This window comes from Rhinatrema bivittatum, chromosome 12, assembly GCF_901001135.1.
Source record: "Rhinatrema bivittatum chromosome 12, aRhiBiv1.1, whole genome shotgun sequence".
Taxonomy (NCBI): domain Eukaryota; kingdom Metazoa; phylum Chordata; class Amphibia; order Gymnophiona; family Rhinatrematidae; genus Rhinatrema; species Rhinatrema bivittatum.
This window is the reverse complement of record NC_042626.1, coordinates 58155978-58173103: the sequence shown is the minus strand read 5'-3', so window position 1 is coordinate 58173103 and position 17126 is coordinate 58155978. Positions and strand designations below refer to the sequence as shown.

The following is a 17126-nucleotide window of genomic DNA, read 5'->3' as shown; positions in this document are numbered from 1 at the left end:
AGCCCTGCTCGCGTAAATCCGCCCAAAACCGGGCGGATTTACGCGAGCAGGGCCCTGCGCGCCGGGAAGCCTATTTTACATAGGCCTCCCGGCGCGCGCAGAGCCCCGGGACTCGCGTAAGTCCCGGGGTTCTCCGAGGGGGGCGTGTCGGGGGCGTGTCGGGGGTGGGCCCGGTCGTCGCGGCGTTTCGGGGGCGTGTCGGCAGCGTTTTGGGGGCGGGTACGGGGGCGTGGCTATGGCCCGGGGCGGTCCGGGGGCGTGGCCGCACCCTCCGTACCCGCCCCCAGGTCGCGGCCCGGCGCGCAGGAGGCCCGCTCGCACGCGGGGATTTACGCCTCCCAGAGGGAGGCGTAAATCCCCGCGTGCGAGCGGGCCCCGACAAAGGTAAGGGGGGGTTTTAGACAGGGCCGGGTGGGTGGGTTAGGTAGGGGAAGGGAGGGGAAGGTGAGGGGAGGGCAAAGGAAAGTTCCCTCCGAGGCCGCTCCGATTTCGGAGCGGCCTTGGAGGGAACGGGGGTAGGCTGCGCGGCTCGGCGCGCGCTGGCTATTCAAAATCCATAGCCTTGCGCGCGCCAATCCAGGTTTTTAGCAGATACGCGCGGCTCCGCGCGTATCTACTAAAATCCAGCGTACTTTTGTTTGCGCCTGGAGCGCAAACAAAAGTAGGCTATTCGCGCGCCTTTTAAAATCCGCCCCTAACTCACCCATCTTACTTCTTCGACTTCTGACATTGGCATACAGACATTTCACAGTATGTTTTTGTTTGTATTAACAACCTGTTTTTCAGTCGACAGGGATAATTTGGAAACATTTAACTCAGGTGGTACTTTTGCTTTTATTGGAACCTCTCTGTTGGAATGCCCTAACTCTCCTGCTTCATTAGTATCTTTCGAAGACACCGCCCTCTGAATCATCTGCTGTTGAGTGATTGTTGGCTTTCCTCCTTTTCCTAGATTAAAAGCTGCTCTATCAACCTTTTAAAGATTAGTGACCACAGCCTGGTTCCACCCTGGTTAAGGTGGATTCCATCCTTTCGGAAAAGACTCCCTCTTCCCCAAAAGGTTCCCCAGTTCCTTACAAAACTGAATCCCTCTTCTCTGAACCATTGTCTCATCCATGCATTGAGACTCTGGAGCTCTGCTTGCCTCTGGGACCTGCGTGTGGAATAGGGAGCATGCCAGCATGGAGGTTCTAGATTTCATCTTTCTACATAAAGCCTAGAACCTCCCTCCCATATCTTCCTATATTGTTGGTGCCCACATGTACCTTGACAACTGGCTCCATCCCAGCACTGTCTAAAGTTTTATCTAGGTGACACATGAGATCCATCATCTTCATACTAGGCAGGCAAGTTACCAGGTAACTCTCATGTTCACCAGCCACTCAGTTATCTACATTCCTAATAACTGAATCACCCACTATGATGGCTGACCTAACCTTTCCTTCCTAGGCAATAGCCTTTGGAGAAAATGAGTGTGAAAGTTCCTTCAATATCTCAGCTGGTATGCCAGTGGGCTGTAGAGAAACATTTAAGATCCTTGGGTTGCTGGTTCAATTCCAGCTTGCAGAAAATGTGTTTAAATGTAGGGTTAGCCTGCATGAAACAACAGGTACTGCCACAGGAAGCTTGCTGGGCAGACTGGATGGACCATTTGGTCCTTTTCTGCCATAATTATTGTGTTATATGTTATGTTACATTAACTGGAGAGCAAGTCCTTGCTACAAAATCACTTCCTGCTACACCAGAGTGGTGGGCTCTGACCAGAAGACCTTCCTCCTCCAAGGCAGCACCAGGGCTGGCAGATTGCGGTTGGGACTTGTCTACTATGTGCCTGAAGGTCTCGTCTATATACCTCTCTGTCTGCCTCAGCTCTTCCAGGTCTGCCACTCTAGCCTCCAGAGATCGGACTCATTCTCTGAGAGCCAGGAACTCTTTGCACTGGGTGCATACATTCAACTTCTCACCAATGGGTAAAAAAAATCATACATATGGCAATCAATGCAAAGGACAGGAAGCACCTCCCCCCCCCCCCCCCCCCCCCCCCTCCTTTGCTGCTGGACTACTGCCTTCATCTTAATTTTGTTGAGTTCTTAGTTAAGGTTGCTATGGGAGTAGGAATGTGTAAATTAGAATCCTTTACATTTATTAGTGTATTTGTGTATTTCCTATTAATCTGTTAGTGACCTGCAAGGGTCACTACTAGACCCTTGAAACTCTTGATAAGAGCTGAGGCAATCCTGTGTTTTAGATAAAAGCCTAATTGATTTTTTAATGTGAAAGTGTCTGTTGCCTATAAATCAAAGGATGAGCTAGGAGTGGGGCAGAGGAGTGGGGTGAGAGAAAGGGAAAGACAGACTCTAGATTTACCTTAGGCTTGGTTTTTATTATAGGTACATACACACTAAAGAATATATCCCACTATTGCATCTCTCCCCCAAACTTTTTATGTCCTATAATTTCCCAAAGCAATGCCCACTGATCCTTTTCAGCCGCCAGCAAGATGATAGTCTCCTGTCAATGCTACCACAGGAGACACTAGAAAAGAATTTACCTAGCTCCCTGGTCACACATACTTGAAGTTAGTTTACCCCTACTATTTCACCTCTCCCCAAACTTAACTCCTAATATTACCCAGCTAGCAATACTTACCACTCTTCAGCCACCAGCAAAATCTTCCTTTCTCCTCAATACTCTCTCAGGATTGAGCATGAGAACACACAGCCTTAACATGGAGATTATTTTACTCCCCACACCTCAAAACATTAAAGATGATAGGAAAAATAAAATCTGACTTAAACAATACTTTTCCCTAAAAATTGGAATCCAAAACCGGTTATCAAAAAAATGCAAATATTTCTATGAGTGTATATGGTTTCTCTCACTCTTTGTCTCTTTTTTTTTTTTAACTAACATGTACATAGTGGAATAAAACCAGTTTCTGAATCAGCATGTCCTAAAAAAAAAAATAGGGCTAATTGGTAGTCATAAGCAGTAGGGATCCCTCATCCTGGCTCTAACTTCCTTGGCTATAAACGTCAAGGGATGTTGAGGAGGTACCTATGCTGGAAATGTTCTTTGTATGAATTGACTCAGAGAAAATAACATAAATCACTGTGAATCTGGAAGAGGTAGTAGAGTAATTGAAAAAGTAAATAGTAGCAAATCACCAGGATCAGATGGTATTCACTCCAGAATTCTGAAGGAACTGAAATATAAAATTGCAGATCTGCTACTGATAATCTGTAACTGGTTATTTAAGTATGTTGCTGTATGATAGGAGAATAGCCAATGTAATGCTAATTTTTAGAAAAGGCTCTGAGATGATCCTGGAAATTACAGACTAGTTAGCCTTATGTTAGTGTCAGATAAAATATGGAAGCATTATTAAGGATGGAATTATTAATATTTGGTATATGGATAAATATTCCTCAATGAAGAGCCAGCATGGATTCAGTAAAGGGAAGTCATGCCTTACTAATCTGACAGAATTCTTGAAGATGTACACCAGAAGGTATTAAGGGAACTCAGGGAAATTCTAAAAACTCCATTGGCTGACTTTTTCAATGCTTCTTTAAAGTCAGGAGTGGTTCTAAAGGACTGGAGACAGCAGATGTGGTTCTTCTTCAAAGGGGAAATAAGGAGGAGACTGGGAGCTGCAGGCTGATTAGTCAGATTTCTGTGGTGAGTATATTAATGAAATCATTGTTAAAACAGAGGATAGTGCAGATTCTGGAATCCAGAAGATTACAAGATCCAAGGCAGCATGGTTTTATCAGAAGTAGGTTTTGTCAGATAAAACTAATCAATTTCTTTGACTGAGTAGCTAGAGAATTGGATCAGGGAGAGTGTTAGATGTAGTGTACTTGGATTTCAGTAAGGCCTTTCTTATGGTTCCACATAGGCAATTTATAAATAAACTGAGCATCCTTTGTGTGAGCCTTAAAGTGATTGACTGGGTTACAAACTGTTTGAGTTGGAAGCAACAAAGAGTAGTGGTAAATGAAGCTCACTCCAAAGAAAGGGGCGTTACTAGCGGTGTGCCGCAGGGATTGGTCCTTAGCTCACTCCAAGGAAAGGGGCGTTACTAGCGGTGTGCCGCAGGGATTGGTCCTTAGCTCACTCAAAGGAAAGGGGCGTTACTAGCGGTGTGCCGCAGGGATTGGTCCTTAGCTCACTCCAAGGAAAGGGGCGTTACTAGCGGTGTGCCACAGGGATTGGTCCTTAGCTCACTCCAAGGAAAGGGGCGTTACTAGCGGTGTGCCACAGGGATTGGTCCTTAGCTCACTCCAAGGAAAGGGGCGTTACTAGCGGTGTGCCGCAAGGATTGGTCCTTAGCTCACTCCAAAGAAAGGGGCGTTACTAGCGGTGTGCCGCAGGGATTAGTCCTTAGCTCACTCAAAGGAAAGGGGCGTTACTAGCGGTGTGCCGCAGGGATTGGTCCTTAGCTCACTCCAAGGAAAGGGGCGTTACTAGCGGTGTGCCACAGGGATTGGTCCTTAGCTCACTCCAAGGAAAGGGGCGTTACTAGCGGTGTGCCACAGGGATTGGTCCTTAGCTCACTCCAAGGAAAGGGGCGTTACTAGCGGTGTGCCGCAAGGATTGGTCCTTAGCTCACTCCAAGGAAAGGGGCGTTACTAGAGGTGTGCCACAAGGATTGGTCCTTAGCTCGCTCCAAGGAAAGGGGCATTACTAGTGGTGTGCCGCAGGGATTGGTCCTTAGCTCACTCCAAAGAAAGGGGCGTTACTAGTGGTGTGCCGCAGGGATTGGTCCTTAGCTCACTCCAAGGAAAGGGGCGTTACTAGTGGTGTGCCGCAGGGATTGGTCCTTAGCTCACTCCAAAGACAGGGGCGTTACTAGTGGTGTGCCACAGGGATTGGTCCTTAGCTTACGCCAAGGAAAGGGGCGTTACTAGTGGTGTGCCACAGGGATTGGTCCTTAGCTTACGCCAAGGAAAGGGGCGTTACTAGAGGTGTACCGCAGGAATTGGTCCTTTGGTGGTAAGGTTAATGGTGTTTGGGTGGATCCTTGGACACTGCGGCAGCTGACCACGCCCACGGGGGGCAGTCCCGTGAGGGACCACAGTGTCAGGCTAAACTCTGGACAGACAAACACAGATTTGATGCAGACATGGCTCAGTAGAAAAGGCAGTCTTTCATTTCTCGAACGTGGAAATGGCCTCCGCAGACCACTTTGAAGCATTAGCCCCTTTCTGTGTCATAGCAGTTAAGGGCACTGTTAAAGAAGAATAGTTCTTTATGAAGCTTCTATAGTAGTTTGTAACCCCGAAAAATCATCTCAGGGCTTTCAGACTGGTAGGTTGAGACCAGTTCTTGATACTATCTAATTTTTGGGGATCCATCTGGAAGCCTTGTTTCGATATGATGTAGCCAAGAAAAGGCACAAATTCTTTGTGAAAGTCGCATTTTGACAATTTGGCATAGGGACGGTGTTCTCAAAGTCTCAGTAATACTTGTTTGACATCTGCTAGATGAGTAGACATATCTTGTGAAAAGATCAAGATGTTATCTAGGTAGACAACACCACATTTGTACAGAAGGTCCCGCAGAAGTCGTTCATCATGTTCTGAAACACGGCGGGGGCGTTGCACAGGCCGAAAGGCATCACTAAATATTCAAAATGGCCGTCTCGAGTGTTGAAAGCTGTTTTCCACCCATTGCCTTCACGAATGCGAACCAAGTTATAGGCTCCCTTCAGGTCAAGTTTTGAGAATATCTTGGTTCCTTAAAGTAGATCAAAAAACTCTGAGATCAGAGGTAAGGGGTATCGGTCTTTAATCATGATCTCGTTCAGACCTTGATAATCAATACAAGGATGCAGTGTGCCATCCTTCTTCCCCACAAAGAAGAAGCCTGCGCCCGCAGGAGACTTAGATGGTCTAATGAAACCCTTTTGCAAATTTTCCTCAATGTACTTCGACATGGCTTTGTTCTCCACCACCGACAAGGGGTAGATACGTCCTTTAGGAGATTCAGCATTGGGTTTCGGTCTTATGGCTCAGTCATAAGTTCTATGTGGTGGAAGGATGTCCGCAGCTTCTTTGGAGAAAACATCATGAAATGATGCATTCTGAGGCAGCAGTCCTGGCAACACTGGAGTTGTAGGCATTCAGAGAATAGGAGTAACCTCCTTTAGGCATTTGCCATGGCATTCTGGGCCCCAACAGGAGAGTTCCAACATGGCCCAATTGAATTGCTGCATATGCAGCTGCAACCAGGGTAACCCCAGAACGATAGGGTGCATGGCCTTCTCCAATTCAAAGAAGGAAATTAGTTCTGTGTGGAGAGCTCCGGTGCGGAGGGATACCGGTTCGGTACAACAGGTAACAGCACCTGGTAAAGGCTCCCTGTGTATAGATGATAAGAGTAGTGGAGTCTTCATAGTGGTGAGGGGAATCCTCAAGTGTTCCACTAGACGTTGAAGAATAAAATTACCTCCTGCCCCTGAGTCCACCAGGGCAAGAGTCTGAAACTCCAAAGGTCTGCAGATCAGAAAGACAGGGAGAGAGAGCGGAGGAGAGAGCATAGTGAGGCCTAAGAAGAGTCCTCCAGGACATATTGGGCATGTTTGGACTGCATGACCAGCTTGTCCGCATGTTTGGACTGCATGACCAGCTTGTCCGCAGTACATGCACAATCCATTCCTCTTCCGAAGTCTTCTCTCTTTAGATGTCAGGTGACTGCGACCAAGTTGCATCAGTTTTTCCCCACTGGCAAGGGGAGTCAAAGGAACCATCCTGAGTGCAGGCTTAGCACGAACCTCCTTCTGAACAGGTCCTTTACAAGGCTTGAGCTCTTGCACCTTATCACGAAGCTGGTGATCAATTCTAATAGCTAAAGCCACTAGCTCATCCAGCGAGTCAGGTGTTTCGCGAGCAGCCAGCTCGTCCTTCAAGCGGGAATCCAAACCTTTGAAGAAAGAGTTTTCAGCCATCTAGGGTACCAATGTAATTCAGTTGTAAGAGTCTTGATCTCTATAGTGAAATCAGCCTTGCTTCAGGTCCATCAATGTAGAACCAGCAACAGTATATCGGGCAGGATCATCAAAAATGGATTTAAACAATTCCATAAGTCCGTCAATATCCTGAAGTATAGGGTCTTTGCGTTCCCACAGCATGGAAGCCAAGTCAAAGCCCTTCCATCCAGGTAGGATAGAATATAAGTAGTCTTGGTGTAGGCTGTGGGGAAAGGAGTAGGTTGTAATGCAAAATGCATACAACACTGGTTTATGAAGCCTCTAGTTCTCTGAATCTCTCTAGAAAAACGTACTGGAGCAGCAAGAGGCACAAAAGTCTTTATAGTTACTTCAGGTAACTGACCTTCATTACTGGATATAGAACCTTGATTCTTCTGTGCATGCAACTGATGAAACGCAGTAGTCAATTTTTCCAATGCGTCTTGTTGTTCAGCAACGCGCCGGGCCAGGCCTGGAACAGCCTGCAAGGCGTTGAGCTGAGCCGGATCCATGGAGTTAGCAATCTGTTATGGTTAATGGTGTTTGGGTAGATCCTTGGATACTGTGGCAGCTGACCACGCCCACGGGGGGCAGTCCCGGGAGGGACTACAGTGTCAGGCTAAACTCTAGACAGACAAACACAGATTTGAATCTTTTATTAAACAGTTTATGGAACCACCAGCGGTGGCAGTAGTGAGTAGTGGTTGTAGAGCCCAGCTGGGCACGTCTCATAGAACGCTGGAACAGCAGATCCTCTGTAGAGCAGAGTTGAAGTGGAAAGAGACTGAGAGATATGAGTACTAGAGATGTGAATCGGAACCGGTTCGGATTCCGGTCCCGATTCACATCGTGGGGTTTTTTTCGTCCGGCCCGATTGCAGTTTTGTTTATCGGCTGCGCCCGAGCCGATAAACAAAAAACCCACCCCGACCCTTTAAAACGAATCCCTTAGCTTTCCCCACCCCCCCGACCCCCCCCCCCCCAAAACATTTTACAGTTACCTGGTGGTCCAGTGGGGGTCCCGGGAGCGATCTCCCGCTCTCGGGCCGTCAGCTGCCACTAATCAAAATGGCGCCGATGGCCTTTGCCCTTACCATGTAACAGGGTATCCGTGCCATTGGCTGGTCCCTGTCACATGGAGGGAGCACTGGATGCCGGCACCATCTTTAAAGATGGCGCCGGCACTGGATGGCCGGCCATCCAGTGCTCCCTCCAAGTGACAGGGGCCAGCCAATGGCACGGATACCCTGTCACATGGTAAGGACAAAGGGCCATCGGCGCCATTTTGATTAGTGGCAGCCGACAGCCCAGGAGCGGGAGATTGCTCCCGGGACCCCCACTGGACCACCAGGTACCTGTAAAAAGTTTTTTTGGGGGGGGTCGGGATTAGTTTTAAAGGGTCGGGGTGGGTTTAGGGGTTATTTTTGTGTGCTGTTTTTCCCGCCCTCCCCCAAAACGATAAGAGAACCCCCACGAACAATATCGTGGGGTTTTCCTATCGTTTTGGGGGAGCCCCCGATTTCTGACGATTTTGAAAATATCGTACGATATTTTCAATCGTCCGAAGCCCGATTCACATCCCTAATGAGTACACAATGAGATTAGCATTCAGAGTCCTGAGACAGGGAGAGCAGGCCCTCGAGGAGAGAGTACCTGATTCCGGCAAAGCAGTACTGTAGAGAGAGATGTTATCTATACTCACTGATGGTGACTGTAAGTTAGTTCTTCCAAGTAGAAGGGTAGAAGTAGCAGGCAGCGACACAGGGAACATGGGCCCTCGAGGAGTGAGTACCGGTTTCCTGATAGCACCTGAAAAAAAGCAGAGAGGCCCCCGAGGAGTGGGTACCCCATTAGCGACCCCGAAGGGTAGTAAGAATTCCAGGTAGAGCTGGAGTGGCAGAGTAGCTTAGGGACAGAGAGCGAATCCTATCCATACAAATCCTATTGCTAACTCAAGGAACTAGCAAATACTGTAGGCAGATATACCCTGGAGTCGTGATGTCAGAACAGGGGGACGCCCCTGAAGTTCGCGCCAACGTGAAGGTAAAGATGAGGGCGGCATGCGCATGCGCCCTAGAGGTACCTTGAAGGAGAATGGCGGGAGGCAGCACAAAAGCCGCTCCGGGGACGCCGGAGAGAACGGCAAGCAGACGCCGTGGTGGCCATCAGTCCAAGGTGAGCGAGAGGAGCCGCAAGTAGAGAGAGGTAGGCGGGGCGAAGCCGTTGAAGACCGACGGATGCAACATTTGGTCTCTTTTTGTTTAACATTTTTGCAAGTGATACAGTGAAAAGGCTATCAGGAAAGATTTCCCTTTGTGAAGATAAGACCAAAACTATAACAAGGTAGATACTCTGGAAGGTGTGGAAAACATGATGAAGGATTTTTTGAACCTTGAGGAATAGTCTTGAGTCTGACAGCTAAGATTTAATACTAAAAAATGCAGTCATGCATTTGGGTTGCAAAATCCCAAGGGAGCAGAACATTATAGGGAGTGAAATTCTGTGTGCAAAACAAAAACGGGATATGATGATGATCTTATCTGATGATGTAAAGGTGGCCAAATACATAGATAAGGTGATGACACAAGTCAGATGGACACATAAGTGCATAGGGAGAGGAATAGCTAGAGGAATGAGGAGATGATATTGTTTCTGTATATGTCGCTGGTGAGACCTTATTTGGAGTACTATGTACAGTTCTGGAGACCACACCTTCAAAAGGAACCAGATGGAGTCAGTGGTCTTCATCAAAGCATATGGAGACACACTTAAAGATCTAAACATGTATACCTTGGAGAAAAGAAGAGAAAAGGGAGATATGACAGAGATAAAAACTATCTAGAAATAGAAAATTCCTGTCCCAGCAAGTCAGGATTTATCCTGACTTTACTCGAGTTACTCAGGAGAGACTGAGAGAATTCTTAAAGTTGAAAGCACAAGTAACATCTTTGGGTTATGTTTTCCAATTGAGATATCCAAGCAAGTGCATGGTTAGATCGAAGGATGAATCTTTCATCTTTTTCATTCCTGAGCAATTAAAATCCTTTATTAATGCTAGGAATATAACTATACCCTCTGTAATTAACATCTAATCCCAAAGGCACATAGTTAAGTAAAGCTTGGACGCGCAGCCAACTAAAATATTTTCGTATATGTACTCCCATTTGTTTTCCTTTGTCTCACCTTATTTCCTCATTACCTTTATAGTGGGGACACATAGACTAAGTTAACTGTATGGAATAATGAAACTTTAAGTTAATTTATGATATTACTATATTTTTCCTTTTTTCTTCTTTTTCTGTAATTGTTAAAAGATATATACTATGTGACTCTCAGTTTTTCTGGAAGTAAGATTGTTTACTTAAATGTAGTTGAAAATGAATAAAAATAAAATAAAATAAAAAACTATCTAGAAATAAATATATAGTCCTCTTTCAATGGAAAGAAGCTCTAGCATGAGGGATCATGGGATAAAGTTAAAAGGGAGTAGACTCAGAAGTAATCTAAGAAAATATTTCTTTACAGAAAGAGCAGTAGATGCATGCAAAAGCCTCTCAGAGGGGGTGGTGGAGATGAAGACACTGTCTGAATAAAGAGAGCATGGGATATGCATAGAAGATCTCCAAGGGAGAGGAAAGGACTATAAAGCTGAATGGGAAGTGTGAATGGGCAGACTGGATAGGCCTTATGGGCTTTGTCTGCCATTATGCTCTCTATGAGTGTAAATAAGCATGTGGATAAGGGCTAGATGGTATTAACAATGTATCTAGATTTTCAGAAGGCATGAGATAAACTCCCTCAGAAGAGAGGTAAATAGTGGAGTGCCTCAAGGATCTGTGCTGAGACCAGTGTTTTAACATTTATTGATTACTTGGAAAAAGTAATGAAAAGTGATGACACAAAGTTATTCAATATGCTTACTTAATACATAGGCAGACTGAGTAATTGCAGGAGAACCTTGTGAGACTAGGGAACTGAGCATCTAAATTTAACATGGACAGGTGCAAAGCGATGCACCTAGGGAAAAATCATCCCTACTATCTGTTTATAATGCTGGAGCCCACATTAGGGAGTTACCACTCAAAAAATGATCTCAGATCATTGTTGTGAACAATACATTGAAATCAGCTTGGTGTGCAGCAGCCATCAGAAAAGCAAATAAAATGTTAGGAAACACTTGGGAAAGAATAGAGTATAAAGCTGTGAAATACTATGTTGCCTCTCTATGGATCCATGGTGCAACCACACCTTGAGTAATGTGTGCAATTCTAGTCACCCCATTTCAGAAATAATATAACTGAAGTAGAAAAGGCAGAGAAGAACAATAATCAGTAAATTATTAAGATATGGCGTGGTTCCCATATGAAGGAAGATTTGACAGGTTAGGTCTCTTCAGCTTGGAGAAGAGATGACGGAGAATACATACATTGGAAATAATAATTTAGCCTTTCAAATAATACTAGAAGTAGGGGACAGTCCATGAAACTGACAGATTTAACACATTTTGTGGCCAAAGGATCTGGTCTATGCTATTAGTATAGTTGTGTTTAAAAATGGTTTGGACAAGTTTCTGGAGGACAGATCTATTAAGAATTAGCCAGGTAGGCTTGGGGAACACAGTCCTTACTACCAGGAGCTGGAAGTGAAGAAATCTGAATGAACCTCCCCATTTTCATCTGTTGGGTACTTCTTCCAAGTGACCCAGATTGGTCACTGCTAGAGATGATGAGCTCGATAGACCATTTATCTCATAATACTTCTTATGTAAGTTCTTCAGGTAGATAATGCCATTTGGTTGTGACCACTGAGCCCGAGAGTTCCTCTTGAAGGAGATGTATGGAAACTAATTTGACAGTTCCCCTCTCTTCCCTCTTCTGTTCCCCTCCCTCTCCATTTCTTACCAGGTCCGGGCCAGTGCCATTGCTCAGGATGCAGATCAGAATTATGACTATGCAAGCAACAGTGTCATCCTGCACCTGGATGCTGGTGATGAGGTCTACATCAAACTGGATGGGGGCAAAGCACACGGAGGCAACAACAACAAGTATAGCACCTTCTCAGGCTTTATCATCTACTCTGACTGAAGGAGAAGGGAAAGAGACCATGAGAGAGCGAGAGAGAGAGAGAGAGGAAAATGGATCCTTTTTCTTTGTCCATATCAGCAGTCTGTGTTGGATTTCCCTATAGCATGGCTTCCAGACTGACGAGAGCTCCCATACCGGAGAGGACAGAGGGACAATGTTCACCTATCACTGATTTCATCCCTCATGCACAAAACACTGGGGAGAAATTGGGACAATTTACAGTGGGGCTAATGGGGTTCTATTCCTCCACCCTAAGAAGCTTGCTCTGGACGCCTGGATTTCATGAGCGATATAAAACACGCCATCCAAGTTTTTGTCTTGCAGCTTGCACTGGTGCTCTGTGAAGAGAAGAGGGGCAAGGAGAGCAGGAATGCATCAGGAATATTTCTTCAGGCAACTACTGTGCAAGAGGATAGACGTGAGCCACCCACAAGTGAATCTGATGTCCCTATACCAACACGCAGTTCACTGATTTGTGAGACACAACAAGTGTACGAGAAATCTGTCTAGGAGCAATTATGTAATGCATGTTTGGGTCCCAGATAGCAAGATGCAGCCAGACATCTAGTGTAATGCTCCTCATGTGGCCTCATCCTTTAAGAGATTGATCATTTTTTCCAGGCTGGGCGCTAGCCCACTCTCCCTGAGTATAAATACTATAGATGGTATTTCTGGAGCTTGGAATAGCTGAAAAATCCACCATAAACAGAGAAAGCTGCTGGTGATTACCCTGTAAAGCCAGTCTGACTTCCAATATCTCCCTGTCCTCATTCATTTCCAAACATTGCACCATTGTTATTGTACAATATACTATGGAAGGCATTAGGGGCTATTCCCCACATGAATATATGTACAGTATGTATGTGTGTATATTTTTTTTGAGACAGGCACTGCATACCTGTGGGAATGACATATGACAATGTAATTGCTGGGCACGTGTAACAGAATTACTTTACCTGTTAGCTGTCTGGCCTTTGTATAAAGACAATCTCTGGTTCAGACCCAGCTTCCTCTCCATTCCCATATTCAAGGGCTTCTCCTCCATTTCATCATATCCTGAGGTTCATTCACACAATCACTGTATCCTAAAGATCCTCTTCCATTCCTACAGTCAAATGAAAGAAACCATGTCTTAGAGTTAAGAGCTATTCTTTGTTGGGAGGTGGAGCGTTACCTGTGACAAATATAAGATAAACTTTATGAAGCCCAAACAGCCTGATTTTGTCCAAGGTCATGGTCTCTCCTTCTCTTTCCTATTCCCATTCATTTGCTCTGTGTACTGCAACATGGCTTGAGGACCTGCATAAGTCCATAAAACAATCACCTGGTTTCAGAAAACTTTGAGAATGATTCTGGGTTGAGGTAAGTTAGCCTGAGGTTTACAACTATCAGCACAGCCCTGTGCAAGATACATCTATTATAGCAACAACTATATAAAGAATGGCACAACACTATATAAAGAATGGCACAACACCTGACCTTGGTGTACAGGGTGTCACAATAAACAGTCAAGTGCTTTCAGCACACAGAAATGCAGCAAAATCCTTGAATGCACATCATGTGTATCCCTATGCCCATCCCCTGAGCTCTCCAGTCCAGGAGGTAGCAGGCTCTGTATCCCTCCAGTCTTAGAGGTGACAGGTTCTGTGTCCTCCTCTGAGTCCTAGACGAGCTCTGTACCCCTGTGCCCATCTCCTTAATCCTCCAGTTCTAGAGGTGACAAGCTCTTTATCCTGCAAGCCTCTATCCCCGTGTCCTTCCCCTGACCCTTCCAGTCCTAGAGGTTACAGGTTCTGTATCCCTAGGGCCATCCTCTGAGTCATATAATCCTAGAGATGAAAGGCTCATGCTCTTATGCCAAATCCTTGAGGTGACAGGGTCAATCTGCTGAACTCAGCAGTTTCCCTTGTCTTTAACCATCAGAGAAAATAAAGTTCTGTGGGTTTTATATTATAAAGGTAGCAGATTATGTTTAGCTGATATTTACTTTCTTCCTCTTTTTAGTTAGTAGGAGGAACCACATTTTCTGTGTGATCCCTGCTGTATAAATCCAAACTCTAAAGAAGGCAGATCAGCACCATCTGTGAGCTCTTAATCCCAGGCTACCCAAGTTGTCCATATCAATGGCCATCTGCAGCAACGGCCAATGAAACCTCCAGGTGAAATGGGATTTTGAAAAGAAAAATATTCAGAATATATATCCTCTTAACAAGCCCCAAGGGCTGTCACTTTCAGGGTCATATACAGTTACTACCCATTAAATCCACGCATGAACAAAACACGGAAACTCATTTAAGGAAAACTGATATCATCACAGTTGTTTCGAAAGGCCACAAAATACATCTGGGGCAAATAGGTGCATTAGGATGGCAATTTTGCCGGCTATTTTCACACATAAAGCAGGGCTTTACCCATGGAAATTGTCTGTTATATAATTGCCTGGCTGATGCATAGATAATCTTACACGCATAAGCCCAGTGGGAGCAATTTTCAAAGGCATTTCTGCACATAAAGCATTGACACCTACATTTTGGAAGGTTCTAAGACACACGTACATTTCCCCAGAAGAGGGAAGCTTTCAAACTGTGTGCAGAAGTGTAAAGTCTGTGGGTCCTTTTTTTTTTTTTTTCTTTTACCCGCAGGCTTTCTGGCAATTTTCAAAGGGAAAAAGTTCCCTTTGAAAAGCAAGGCAGAAAAAGGACGCATGCAGACCCGCACCTGCAACTGGGGCAGGTACTTTTTTTTTCCCCCAGCAAAAATCATGCATGCACGCAAATGTGTCCACGCAGGGAAGAGCTTGCCCACATGCATCAGCACTAACCCTGCCTGGATTCTACCTCCAGGAATGCCCCTGCTCTCTGCACATAAAAGGACACTCGGACTGGCATCGTGTATGCACATATACGTGCAGACGAGGTGGGAATTTTTCAGAGATCCCTCCTTTTTCTGTGCATAGAGCACTGTTTCGTGGGTAGATATGGCTTTTAAAATTGCCCTCCTGCACAACAGGCACAGGTCTGTACATGGATCTTTTTCGCAACTAAGTTTTCCAGGGGAACTTTTCACCTTTGAAAAATTGACCAAAGTCTTTGGATAAAAAGCACCAGCAGATTTTACACATCTATGTACAGTTAGAAAGTTATCCCGACTGTGGAAAACTGTCTTAGATCACTCACGTCTGAAAGGTCACTTTGAAAACGTGCTTAACTTATGCATGTACATGCTGGCTAACTTATACAGGCTGTTACAAAGATTACTCTCCAAATTCTTAGGGAAAAAAAAGCCAAAAAAAGCTGAGGAGACAGGATAGGTACCCTCCATCAGGAAGGGAAAGCCAGATATCATCATAAGCAGCCCTGAAATCACTTTGAAGGGGATGCCCTTCTACCCAGTGCTCCCCAAATCTGGTCCTTGTGAGCCACCAGCAAGTCCAGTCCTCGGGATAATCGGAGTATGCAAATTAAATTGGTTCATGGATAAAATGAGTGGAATTCTCTCTCATAAATATTCATTGTGACTACCCTGAAAACCAGACCCGTTGTTGGTTCTCGAGGACCTTAACCCTCTCTGCAAAGACTAAACCTTCAGCTATTGAAAGAGAAAACAATTCTTCAAGCTTACACGTGAAGACTCTAATACAGAGGCATTTGCCCCTTCCCTACCTGCCATAAGCCAGCTAAAAAGGTAGTTGGCGTCACCCCATGCCACCCCAGGAAATTAGTAAGAGAGGTTAAGGCAAACCAGCAGAGGATGAGTACTTGATGGACAGATGTACTAAGCATTTTTCCCCATAGACACAAATTTTTATTTTTTTCCATTTAAAAACTTTTATATGCCACAAATCCTAGGTCCTAAGAAGTGCACAAGGTAACATTCATAAGATATATAAAAATGAACATTAAATAAAACAGCATTGGAAAAATAGGAGACTGTACTACAAGCTGGGGCTAGATCATTACATCAGATAAAACAAAAGCCAAGATTCTGCGCAGGTAATATTACTGCTCGAACTGCATCTTAACTGACCTCAAATGCTACATGAACAAGGCAGATTTAACATGCTCTCTAAACTTTTCCATACACGTCTTTCCTCAAAACTGGGAGATGGTTCCATAACTTAGGGACAAATAAAAAAAATAAAATAAAAATAGTTCCCCTGTTTGAATATTTCAAATTGTGTTTATATGTATATAATATGCCACATGCAAATAATATTTGTAGGACTGCCCCTTATACAGCCTATAAATACTATACTATAAGTAGATATCAGAATCTAGATCCATGTTATATATTTTTTGTATTTTTTGTAAAGGTCACATGCATTGGAAGTGATTTTTTTATGCATGTGACCTTTAAAAAAAAAAAAAAGTAACATGGACCTAGATTCTGATACCTGTCTATAGTATAGTTTTTATAGGTTGTATGAGTGGTGGACCTACAAATATTTATTTACAATTTTTTATGGCGCTATATGTGAATACATTCTAGGCTTACATACATTAAAACAGAAAAAAACATTAACATAAAATTATTTGAAAAAGACTTCATTTTTTTGTGAAACAACTTGTAAGCTGTCATGGTACAGACCGATATTTGCATATGTCAATATATATATATATATATATACACACACACACACACACTATTTTGAGATATTCAACCAGGGGAACTATTTTTTTTTTTTTCATTTATTTTTTCCCAATTGGTCTTAAGTACAGTGGGCACTGTCAGTGATTTTTCAATCCATAACTTAGGGGCCATAGCGGCAAATAATCTGTCACTGGTTTCTGCTAGCCTGAATGCTCTTAGGATCTGGGATTTCAAGCAGACATTTACCGGATGAGCGGAGGGTCTTACTGGGGCGATAGATTTTAAGTGAAGAGCCGATGCACAAAGGCCCCTTCATTATTCAGTGCCTTGTGCACCAGCATAAGAATCGAAATTGGATCCTCCGTTCAGCTGGGAGCCAGGAGGGAGGGGTAATGCTCAGACTGGGATATTCCCGTTAGAAGTGCGGGCCGCGGAATTCTGAATACTTGATGGCAGAAGACCCAGACAGGCAGAATTACA

The 17126-nt window shown here is 44.6% G+C and overlaps 1 protein-coding gene across 1 annotated transcript in view; it reads left to right on the top strand.

Moving 5' to 3' along the window:
* C1QL1 (complement C1q like 1) overlaps positions 1-13212 on the top strand; it is a 41809-nt gene extending 28597 nt beyond the window's left edge. The window contains exon 2 of the mRNA XM_029573393.1: positions 11877-13212. Within this exon, the coding sequence (XP_029429253.1) occupies positions 11877-12056 (180 nt within the window). The 3' untranslated portion in view covers positions 12057-13212. The remainder of the gene's footprint in view (positions 1-11876) is intronic.
* Positions 13213-17126: the final 3914 nt, after the last annotated feature.